General features: G+C 40.7%; 1 protein-coding gene across 1 annotated transcript; it reads left to right on the forward strand.

Annotated features, from left to right (window-relative positions):
• The first annotated feature begins 852 nt into the window (after positions 1-852).
• Positions 853-5740, forward strand: inab (internexin neuronal intermediate filament protein, alpha b). The gene is made up of 3 exons (XM_071504879.1): positions 853-2094; positions 2641-2765; positions 2980-5740. The coding sequence occupies exons 1-3, from the start codon at positions 1048-1050 to the stop codon at positions 3263-3265; spliced, it is 1458 nt and encodes a 485-aa protein (XP_071360980.1). The 5' UTR covers positions 853-1047; the 3' UTR covers positions 3266-5740.
• The last annotated feature ends 6882 nt before the right edge of the window (positions 5741-12622 follow it).

Raw genomic sequence — 12622 nt, forward strand, 5'->3', positions numbered from 1 at the left:
TGATAGGGATGACACATTATTTTTCTCATCCATACATTCATCCAAATTTCCAGAAGCCTCCATACACTTTAGATTCATTTCATATCATTCATGTCATTCAACAGCTTATTATCACATTTGCCTGCAGTGTGCAGTGATTTGACAACAGAGGGCAGCAAAGGCCTGTCAGTGGGATTCTGTTTCTCCAAAGGCTCTGCAAACCCAACAGCAAACAAATCATTATCGACCACCTAGAGTAACTTTGAATGTAATTCTTATACTTTTTCTTCATGACGAATTCACTTCAAATCTAAATCTAAATCTAAATCTGCTCATAAAATGTAGGCCCGCCATCGATGCAGAACAAATACATCTTCAAACACAATTGGATGATTTCCTGCAAAACTTCATTAATATGTGCAGACCTTAGGTTCATATATTACTACACAAAACTGCAGATGCAGAAGTCTTGTGGATGGTGTCACTGCAGTGTTTTAGAGCACATGAATAAAGGTACTTTTACCATCCAGCCCACCAGTTGCAAACAGCCAATGTATAATAAAAAAAGTTTGGAGGAAAAGTGCACCATCATTCTGCCTAAACTCGCCACTGTACACTTGTGTGACTTCATGTGTAGAAATGTTATCATCAGATTTTTCAGCAGTTTTCTCAGCCACAGAAACACTGGAAATAGGCTCAGAGTTACCGTAAGGATTTGATTTCAATAAGCTATTATTTTCTCTTGTTTTACGTGTAAATATGCAACAAGCTACCAAACACTGACGCATCACCACTGCGCCAAAAAGGACAGTTCCATTTGCTCCACACAAAGACCGGTGCCAACTCCGCACATCTGGACTAATGTCAGGATTAATGTAGACTAATTGTTACCCACTGAAATCCATCTCTAGCTCGATGTTAATCAATGATTATAAAGAGTGGACTACCTGACCCATCTGGAGCGGATCGGTCCGGATGTTACCAGCGGGCATTAATTAGTGATTGGGTTGGTCCCCCTATAAAAAGGGGACGCGCCCACTGCTCTCCTCTGTCTCCATTCAAGCCAAGATGAGCTACGGATCTGAAGTCTTTTCCTCTTCTTCCTACCGGAGGATTTTCGGCGATTCTCCCCGTTACGCGTCCTCTCCATCGCGTACAACGATGAACGTCGCCTCACGGGGGGGTTACCGGTCCTCCTCTCTATCCCGGAGCAACATTTCATCCCTGGGCTCGTACAGCAGAAAGTCCGGCCGCTCCTTCTCGCCTATGCCACTGGAGACCTTCGACCTGACACAGAGCAGCGTCCTCAACAATGAGTTCAAAATCATCCGCACCAATGAAAAGGAACAAATGCAAGGTCTTAATGACCGCTTTGCAATGTTCATCGAGAAAGTGCGCAACTTGGAGCAGCACAACAAAGTGCTGGAGACGGAGTTGATCGCGCTGCGCCAGAGGCAGGCCGAGCCGTCCCGCCTGGCTGAGCTGTACCAACAGGAGATCCGCGAACTGCGCTCCCAGCTCGACGAACTGAACGGGGAGAAGTCCCAGCTGATCATAGAGAGGGATAATATTGAAGACGACCTGCAGAAAGTCAGGGGCAAATACGAAGAGGAGTTCCGTGCGCGGGAGGAGGCGGAGGCCAACCTCAAGGCTTTTAAGAAAGATGTGGATGATGCGACCATGGTGCGCCTGGACCTGGAGAAGAAGGTGGAATCCCTCCTGGATGAGATCAACTTCCTCAGGAAGGTGCACGAAGAGGAGGTGGCCGAGCTGACGGACATGATCCAGGCTGCCCAGGTGTCTGTGGAGATGGAGGTGTCCAAGCCGGATCTCACCTCCGCCCTGAAAGAGATCCGCGGCCAGTACGAGTCCATGGCATCCAAGAACCTGCAGTCCGCCGAGGAGTGGTACAAGACCAAGTTTGCGGACCTGTCGGAGCAGGCTACCCGGAGTAACGAGGCCATCCGCGCCAGCAGGGAAGAGGCGAACGAGTTCAGGAGGCAGCTCCAGTCCAAGACCATCGAGATAGAGAGTCTGAGGGGAACCAACGAGTCTCTGGAAAAGCAGCTCCGGGAGATGGAGGATAGGCACAATGTGGAGATTGGAAACTACCAGGTAATTACATTTTTAATCACATATTAACCGAACATCAAAGGGATTATAATATGGAAAATCGACCATTTATTTTCAGTATCATAAAAGTTTATTTATATTGAAATGAATACTCTTTATAGCCTATTGTTTTCTGAAGAAGTATCGGCTGAATGTCGGGGCAATCGTAAAATCAGGAGCAGCAGCTGCGGCTCAGGCTCTGTCCGTGGTGCTGAAACTCGCTCCCCTGGGACAACCCGCTCAGCAGCTGCATCTGACAACGCCCTCTGAGTGGATCAGCTCTGAACGGGCACATTTATACAAGTGCTGCTTGTGATTCAGCACCACTAATAGTAAAATACTTATATGACAAACATTTCAACCCATTTTCTCATAAACGACTCTAGTCCCCAGCCACACAGTGCACAGGTTAATAACAGGAGATTTTACATGAGGTGCTGTAATTATTCCCCTGCGCTGTAGACGGGCTGACCTTTTTATGCCTTTTGCTTCTGTAAATAAGACAAAATGTTTGTCAGAAAATGCTGACCTCTAGCCGACTGTCCTTAGGAAAACATGGCAGAGCTGGAGAATGAGCTGAGGACCACTAAGAGCGAGATGGCTCGTCACCTGAGGGAGTACCAGGATCTGCTGAATGTGAAAATGGCACTGGATATTGAAATTGCAGCCTACAGGTAGGTTCCTTTTTCAAGGACAACCCAAATATTGTTCATTACAATTACATCTATAATGTGGAAGTGAAAGAGTCTGAAACACTAATATACATATTTCTGCTATCGAAAAATTCAGTCTCCCTTGTTGAATGGCTGCACCCTTTCTTTTTATGTTATCACCTGTACCTCATTATTTATTCTTTCTAAACCCTTACCTATATTATCCTCCGTGCAGGAAACTCCTGGAAGGAGAGGAAACCCGCATCGGGACAGGCATGTCCTATTCCAGCCCCTCCATTGGGCAAAGCTACAACTACCAGTCTCGCATCTACACCAGCTCTGGCAAGGGCTCCAAGAAGGAGGGCAAGGATGAGGAGCAGCAGCAGCAGCAGCAGCAGCAGCAGAACAAATCTGGAGGCAAGGTGTCCCAGCGTGAAGTTTATGAGGAAACAGTGGTCACCACTAAGAAGATGGAGAAGCAGCAAGACTCCAACGATATTCCCACCAATCAGAAAAACTAAGAGCGTACTGTAAGCCTGTTCTTGACCCCTAAACCTTCCATTTATCCCGCAAATCCTCTCCTCTCTCCCACCCTAAAACAAACCTTGAGCCTTAACACTTGTGGCACTCGTGGGGATCTAGGATGACAGCCCTGCTTTGCCTTCTTATGATCAGCATAGCAAGACTGTCAAGGTTTCTGAAATCTGAAATAGAGTGCAGGGTTTATAGGTTTGTTTTATGTTGGTTTATTCTTCCTCGTACCTTTTGTCCCTCCACATGTTTTCCCCAAAGGAAATCCATTATAACTCTACTATAACCATCACTCTATTCAAAACCACAATACATCTGTTCTCTCTTGTTCTCTTTCACAAACTCAACATCAAACGATAACAAGCACTTAGGTAGCAGCAACAGTATGTAATACCAACACAAGGTAGATGATAACTCTGGTCATGCACTTCTACCACCACAAGCTGTGAGATACTGTCAACACATTCCAATGGAAGCATGTGTGTGCAAGTGTTACTGTGTGCACTTAAAACATTCAAAAACACTTCAGCTGGTATCGGTTACTCTCTCTACACCCACTTATACGATACAAATAAAATTCTCCTTACGTGATGATGACAGTTTAGTGAAGCAAAAGCACAAGTGTCTGCTTAGGTTTCTTCTTGCACAATATTTCTGATCACAGTCAGCGCGTCAGTGGTTCGACTGTGGTTCAACAGCTCTGCATGACAACAGTATAACAGAGGATGAAGATCCTCAGGCCAGCACTGACTCTTCTTAACTTCCAGATGAAGTTTATTTAACAAAAGTGGATTACTGTAGCTTTTTAAATGACACGAAGACTTGAAGCGAACAAGAAAACAAATGTATTAATTGAGCATAATTTGCATGGTGTATGTAGATGTCATGCTTGCATGGAATCCATCAGCCCATTGTTAAAAGTTCAAAGGTCTTCATCATTGACCATGCTGAGCATCATCATGCACACTCATCAATAGCTGTCATAGACATATGCTTGCTATAGCCTGTAGGCCAGATTTCAGACGACTGTTATAAGTCTTAGGAGATAGGCTACAGATCTCTGCTGCCGATGCTGTGTAGTTAAGGAGGAAAGGTCCTCTTTAAGGCACTTATTTAGGAATGAAAAATACATCATTTGGTAATGATGAACAGTTTGCACAATGTGCTATGAAGGATACAGGGAAAAAGGGAAGTTAGGCAAGTATACTGTAAAGGACACAAAATAATAAGAAAGAGGAAGTTTTTCTCCTGATGCAGTTCAGTTAATCAGAGACTGAATTGTGAATTGTGCTTAAGCACAAAGGCATGAGATTCTGTATGATCCATCTGGGTGAGATGAATTGTATTCATATTTAACACCATTTCCCACATGCCATCGATGATGCTTGAAGCTAATTTAAGCCCCAGAATCCATACCATGTCACTCAGCTTGAAGAAATCCACACCAACAAAACTCAAGTACATCACAAGTTCTGTAAGAACCTGCCAGACCACGAGGTGTTTGAAACAACTTGACCTCTTTCTTTTTAACTGTGGCCATGACTGGATAAAACGTCTGTTGTAGTACGACCTCACCAGTAGAAATCCTTCAGTATGAAAGAATTGTAGCTTGTTTCCCTGCTTGCGCACTGCCAACTCTAGCACTGCTGTCTTGTTCTCTTGCTGTTGGTCATGGCGAGCCATGCCCTGACAAACTGCACTCACATTAAGAAATCAAAAAACTACTGTGTGTCAGACCGTCGTGGATTGGGTTCCTGCTGTTTTACCTGAGGCTCGTGACAAGTATCTTAGTACTGTAGTAAGTGTGTTTGTATCTCTACACAGTGGCCTATCATAACTGCAATTTTTTTGGAGGGAGCGGCAAATCTGAAAGTTGGATATTTTGTTTTGTGAAATACTGAATTCCAGTGTCAAGCAGAATAAAAATCTCAGAAGTACAAGAACTTACGAATAAAAGCAGCATTTTATAGTAAACAGCTATAACAATGGGTGAATGGTTCATGGCTGCAAATGTCAAGCCTTTATCTTTCCAATGTAAACCAAAAGAGTTTTCGTGGGTGTCTCAAGAAAAATATCACTACTACTTCTAAAGCACTGCCAAACTTTTCTAAGCGCACATGCAGCACCACTTCATGCAAAAGCTTGCATTTTCTGAAAATACGATACAGTATGTCACCCATCCAAAACCAAGAAGCAAGATTTAGCCATAGAACAAATACTGTAGGATGTAAAATGCCTTAAAACACCAGCAGCTTTTTTTCTGGCCATGTGTGTGATATGTATGATTCTGTTCAGTGGGGTGTTTAATCATTATTATCTCTTAGCCTTTATTAGAGCTGCCATGACTTCAAAAGCATAGGGATTGAATGTAGTTGACATGCTATTCTCTTTATTGTTATTACTACTTATGTATTGCTGTATGACACCATATCAATAAAGACTTGACATTACTGCGGTGCACATGATTTCACTGTGTGCTTTTTTTGTTATATTCATCATACACTTTTAGGGAAAGGGTACCCTACTGTAAAGTATACAAAAGATAGCAGAATATTCTGTATCATACAGTCTATGTGATAAATTGAACACATATTACCAGCATCAGTTCATCGATGAGTTCATGCATCCCATTAACACTATAACTAATGACACTGAAGTACAATTCTGAGTTACTTCTTGCAATTTAATACTTATACTCAACTACATTCCTGAAGCAATTTATTTGATGTTGCTTTGCAGATTCAGATTAATAAACAAAATACAATCAACAAATACATTTGATGTATTATTATAAGTTAAGATCAGGTGATACTTTATTGATCTCAGGTGGTAAATCTAAAAGTTACCAGGCAGTAATAAAAATTAGCTGTAACATCATTGAGATGTACACATGAATGCATCATTAATTATAATTCCAAAACTTTTAAACTGTGGTTTTTCTATTTTCTCCTTCTTCCACCACCATGATTAATGATTAGTCAATAGGATTTGTAACAGAGTGAATAAAATAATACGCACACATTTCTGTAGTAGTACATGAGTATATGATTTGATGCTATTCATCTGTAGCATGACTGGGATATCAACCTGTAGTACCTGTGATTATAGCCATATACAAGTGCAGAGTTTTCTTTCTCTTGCAGGCTTGAAATGATGCAGCAAATTCAGGAAAGTCTTTATCAGTTCACCTGTGAGGTTCAATGTTAAGAGCCAATATCTCATGTTTTCAGACATGAGATGAGGAAGATGTTTTTGTTGCTGTGATTTATTTCTAAAAATAAATATTGCTTTGAACCAATATGGGCCGAAGCAATGTCACCTTGACCTGCTTCTCGGAGGTATCGTTTTAATTTTTGCTTCGCGGGGTCACAGTTCAAATGTGCATTACAGAGATATGATGGATTACCTGCTACTGTACTGTATACTGACCTTTGTACCCCAGCTGCTGCTCCACACACTTACACACACACAGTCCCAGACCCTGAGACCTTGGGCCTTGTGGATTGTCTCTGATTAGCCCATCTCTCCTCTTGCCCACCAACTGGGTACGACAGCCTTGGTGCTGGGTGTGCATGCGTGACGCAGGTTGCAGTTCTTCAAAGATTTATACCCCTGCAATGCTGCTGAGTTGAAGGTGCGGTGGGAGCCATCCAGTGAAATGTCACCGTAAAAGCCCCATTATGAAACAGCCCTCCCTCCTTTGGCTTCAAACTTGAAGAGTTCTTCAACTTTCTATTTTAAGTCTCACGTCAGCCAACTTGCCCCTCATTCATAACCACAGAAAACACATGAGAATATAACGAAGCTATAAAAACATGTGAAAAATAGCACTGACCACTACACGTTTAAAATAGCTCCTCATATAAGAAACTCTATCCAATCTGGGATTAATTTGAAGTTTAAAGCTGCTGAAAGCTATCAGAGCGTGTTTACCCTTCAGTCCCAGTGCAATCAGCGCACATTGCAGTTGGCTGATTTCTCAAGTGTGTCCACTTGAACACTCACAGTGTTGTGTAAAAAGTGCAGTAACAAACACAACAAACTGCCTTAAAATTCATAGACAGAAAACAATTTTCTCCTTATGTAGCCATCTGTCAGTATTTCACTGACTGCATCACATATTGCGTTTATACTTGTTTCAACTCTTCAGTGAAGGTCTAAAATGTTGACTGAGTGAAATATTCAGCACTTAGTCCATATTTTTGATTGCTAACCCACTCCATCTAAGGGAAATATTCATGTGTTATTTTCCACAAATTTTCCCACAATTGAACCTGACGCATCTGGTATCTTTGGAAATGTTTAGATCTGCCCTAGAATTTAAAATAAATTATCATGAGTTTCAACAATGTTTGGATGCAGGGCGTTAGTTTGTAATGACTGGGTGGTCAGTGCATTTGAAAGATTAATAAATATCATGTGTATGCACACTCCTCGCTGACTGTGGTAATCCTTCCTTTTCATGTCTTCCCCTTTCCTAGCTGGAGGGATAAAGGAGACTGTGTTGAGGCAGAGGGATGTTTTATGTTCTGTCTGGTGATTAGTGTCTGTGTGGGGCTGTGATGGTGGTGGAAATGAGGATGAGGCTGTGGAGTGAGCAGGTCGAGGCTATAAATTTTGCCTGTTTGTCAGTGTCTGCAGATCAAAGCTATTCCTGCTTACTGGATTGAGGTGTCGGCTCTGCAGACACATTAAAGTATGAATGTGTGTGACCTTGCACACACACGCGCACACAAAGAGCCATATTATACTATATTCTAGAAACCAAAAAGGCTAGGAAGATGTCATTCCCTCAATCAGGGAGATACATTCATTTTTAATTTTCATCAAAGTTCCTTTGAGTGTTCAGAAGTGTTCAGACAGAACACAAGGTGAATTTTAGACGCAGCATGATTGCATGTAAAGCCAATAGTTTCCATCGCCAGCTAGCTTAGAGCTAAATTCTTTACAGTTTCAAGTGACTAAACACTGACTTCACACAAATAATGTGAGGTAAAAATCCACTTTGCTCTCTGTTTGAATACAGATTTAAAGGACTGCTTTGACAATATGAGAAGTTGGATGCATTTGTTGCTTACTGGGAATCATATGAGAATATCCTCTCCGAGCAGGACATGGTTAGCCTAACTGAGCACAAACCCTGGTATCCAGAGAAAACATTTAGTCTATACTATCTAAAGATACAAGGGCTTGGTTCTGTCCTCACTGAGGTGTCAGTCTCCTCAAAATACAAAAACTGTGGATACAAATAGTATTTGAGTATTTGTACCAAGTACTTTGCATTAACTAATTTAGCCAACATTTCAGAAAACAAAAAAAAAGGGGAATGTGAAATGCAAAATTGAATGTCGATCAAGTGTCACGTCTAGTTCAACTGATCCTTGAGGGCTCCTAGAACAAAGAAAAATAAAAACACGTAGCTCATCTATACTTGATTAAGTCAGTTAACCTTCGCTCTATAAATTGAATCTTTACACTAAATCAAATTCCCTGCAATACTGCAAATTTTAGAAGAATAAAAGTGAGCCCACTCCATTTTCTGATTAGTGAAATGGACTGTCTACACCCACAATACCACTCCATCCATCCTTAGAGAAGCTTAGATACTGGTCAGAAAGACGGATGTGACCTTGTTCTTTGTTCAAAGAAAAACACCCTCCTTCGGTCTGTCTGTCTGCCTGTCTGGGTCCGCTGGCTGTGTCTCTGCTATTATTAGCATCAAGAAAAAAAAAAAAAACTGTAATGGCTGGTTAACAGGGAGATGGCTACGTCACATATGGGGCCTACCTCAAAATGATTCAGCACTCCCTACCAGGCAAGGAAACAGTTTGAACGGGTGATGTCATTGCAAATACTCCATTACAGAACTGTAAGGTGATTGTAACCAAATCATATTTTATTACTGGTGCCACAGGTTTTTAGGCTAATGCAATTTATACTTTCATATTGAATTGTCTACAACTGTTTTCTTTCTTTTTATTCCCCGTCTACCAGCCTCTGTATCTGTGCACTTGCCTCTCTTCAGACCTCTTTGTCTGCCTGTCTGGACGAGAGCGAGCCCCGTCTCTCTGAGAGCGGTCATTCCCAGAGGCTGCTGCAGCACAGCAGGATGCTAGCAACAGATTCCAAGGCAACAGCAGCAGCAACTCTCACATTAACGCTTTACATCCTGATAGAAAAACTGAGATATGTAGAGCCACCTGTCATTGAGTCAAATGGTAGAATCACTCCTACCAACAATGTATTGAGAAAATCTTCGCCTGTGCATCTGTTCATTTAAAGAAATACTCTGGAAATTAGTTTGTTTGATATAGATTTCTTATGCATTCAAGGTAGCTAATTTAGCCTAGCTTGCCATGACACACACACACACACACACACACAAATTCAAAGCCTAAACCAAGACAATGAATAGGTTTAGCTACTGTGCTTATGATTATAATTAGCATACCATCAGAGAAGTTATACACACTATATTTAAAACACATCACACCAGGACTCTTTTCTCTTTTCATTCTGGGGTGAAATCTTTTTCCTTCTGCAGGTGTGGAAAGGTGTGATTCATCACTTCCTTCAGTGATTAAACCCACTGTCATACAGGGAAACGTCTGATGAAACGTTAAAAGGTAGGTATTTTTAGGTTTCAGACAGATATCAAAAGGTGGGGAAGGAGAAACTGATTTGACGTTATAAACTGCAGAGCACAAACTCTGCAGACTGCGGTTGATGCTGCACTGCATGCACTGCAGGCACGATGTCACTGTGGAGATAAATCTGGTGAAAAGTGCACACGCCCTTTGGAAATTTCAAACCACTTGAGAATATTTTGGAAAATCTTCAGCTAGAATCATTTTTGATACAGCTCTAATTTCTACATGAGTACAGTTTAGGAACATTGCTGGTCCTAAATAAAAGAAAAAAAAACTTTACCACCTCTATTATGACAAAGTGACATTCAGGCATTCCTGAAAAATGTTTTTTTCTCTAATATTTGATGATCTTTAGTTTAAGTAGTAAGTGCTTATTAATTGACATTAACTCATATTAGCACACATTAAACATTTGCTGAAGTACAGTCACTGACTTGAAGAAGAAGAAGTGCCGTTTGGGCCCTATTCAGATGGGACTAATTATTTTGGAGGAGATCAGGGAGAGCACAGGAGTGCAGGAAAACAAGTCCAACCTACAGGGATGTGTCCGTAAAGTAATCTTGTGCTGCAGTGTGCAACCACTGACAGTATTAGCAGATGCAGTTTGGACTCACATTAAAGTTTCCATTTGGATGATGACATTCTGGTTTTACAAGTGGAAATATCCTCATAAAACATGAGCCAATTCCAAAAATATCCTTCATACTGGCAGTTTCAGCTCAAGGCTGCTGTTTTGACCAAGAAAAGGGCACTAACTGAGTGAAAAACACATCATCAATAATTTGCTTCTTTATCGTCTCCTATCATGTCAAAGGCATTCTTCATACACAAATGGACAATACAGTAGTTCTTATTCTTTTTTCTTTTTTTTTTAAACAATTAACTTGGTAAAGCAAGACAAAGAAAGTGACATAAGACATAGACGGGAGACATAGGATACCAAGACATAACAAGACGTAACATAATTCAACGTAACATGATGTAACATGATGGCACACATCACTACAGAGAGCACATGACAGCTTTTTGTTATTGCTATAGTGTTATATATAATTGGATTTATTGTATTTGATTTATTGAATTAGATTTATTGAGAGGTAGAGAAAAAAGAGCGAATAAAAGAGGTTCAATAGAAAATAAATAAATAGGTAAGGTGTTAGGTCAATATTTTATTTTATTTTAAATTTTTTTCCTATTCATATTCAATTTGTGACATTTTTTTTTTTTTTTAGACAAATGCATGTAGCTAAAGATCACAGTGTACCATCGCGTTCTGAAATGTTCCTTCCACTCTTTAGGGAGTGAGAGGTGTGTGCTGCCACTGCCTAATCCATAATAGAGCAGCTGAGCCCATCCAGGGCTTTCTATTCAACAGCTAGCCTGCACACTGTGACACAGCATTTTGAGAGAGAGAACAAAAGGAAACTCAGCCAACTGTTAAAAAAAAAAACCTTTCTCAAGGTGTCATGTGGGATTAAAACCATGAAGCTGAGCAGTTGTAAGGACAGACAGAGTGAGTGCATCAAATGGAATAGTTAATGATCTGGAATTCAAAGCTTAGACAGAAAGTTGATGCCTCTGATCAGTTTTTGATGATTCTGTTTCAACGATCAGCGTTAAGAATTCCCTCTCTTACTTATGTTGGGGCTAGCCTGATCAATTGAAAGATTACATGAGAGACAAGCTTTGTAATAAGGAATTTATTCAGGGCTGCTTCTTTTTTGGTCCTTGTTCGCCTCAGATAAAATATTTAAAATACTTTATTACTGTCTTGCTGGAGTAATATCTAATATCTACTCCTGGAGAGTTGGTGCAGAGATTTGCAAAAATGTTGTGATGATACATTTAGTATCTACACCATGTTCCAAAAAAAAAAAAAAAAATTCATTAAATTAAATCTAATATTTTATTAATGGCTTTTGTTTCACATAATTAGGTCACATCGGTGAGCATTAATTTCCTTTGCAGCTGAACAGGTGTGAAACTGAGAGAGGTCAGACGGAGCAATTTCTCCTATCATTAATCTTCAAACCCTGAGGATGTAACTGTAGCCAATGCACCTTTAAAAAATACAGTAATGGCTACATTATGGTGGTCATTAATAACAAAGAAGCATTAACTTCATAAGAAGAAGTTGTGTGTACTGTATGTACCTGTGAAGGTAAATGGTCAAGTTCTTCTGGTTCTTCCTTTGGTTAAGACAGAAGTGCTGGAAAGATGAACCCAGGAGCACACTTCAAGATCTACAGAGGCCAACTGAAACCCTGTCCTGCCATACAGCAAGTCACCAGCCTCTGTCAGCAGCCATTATCTTATGATGTGTTAGTATTAAAGATAAAAATCTCTTTGACTGATTTTGATTTTTGAGATGATGCCTTATTTGGAAATGGATAAATCCACCAGTGATCTGGTCATAGCTGTTCAACAAAAACAATCAGAAGAAGAAAGATGACTGTCATTTGCAAAAGTTACAGCATGAATTCTCAGCCAGCAGCTTGTGCTTAGCATAAAGACTGGAAACAGGGAGTAATGGTTAGCCTGGCTCTGTCCGAAGACAAAATCAGCCTACCAGCACCTCTAAAGCTTAGTAATTCATTTGTATTCCATTTGTTTAACTTGCCATAAATGGCCATTTTTATGGCAATCCATCATTTTACAAGTTCATGTGCTTGACTATTTCTCATCCGTCTGTTTCCA

The sequence above is a fragment of the Trachinotus anak genome, unplaced genomic scaffold (genome assembly GCF_046630095.1).
Source record: "Trachinotus anak isolate AG129_WGS33_773 ecotype Australia unplaced genomic scaffold, CSIRO_AGI_Tana_v1 ptg000019l, whole genome shotgun sequence".
In the NCBI taxonomy this organism is placed as follows: domain Eukaryota; kingdom Metazoa; phylum Chordata; class Actinopteri; order Carangiformes; family Carangidae; genus Trachinotus; species Trachinotus anak.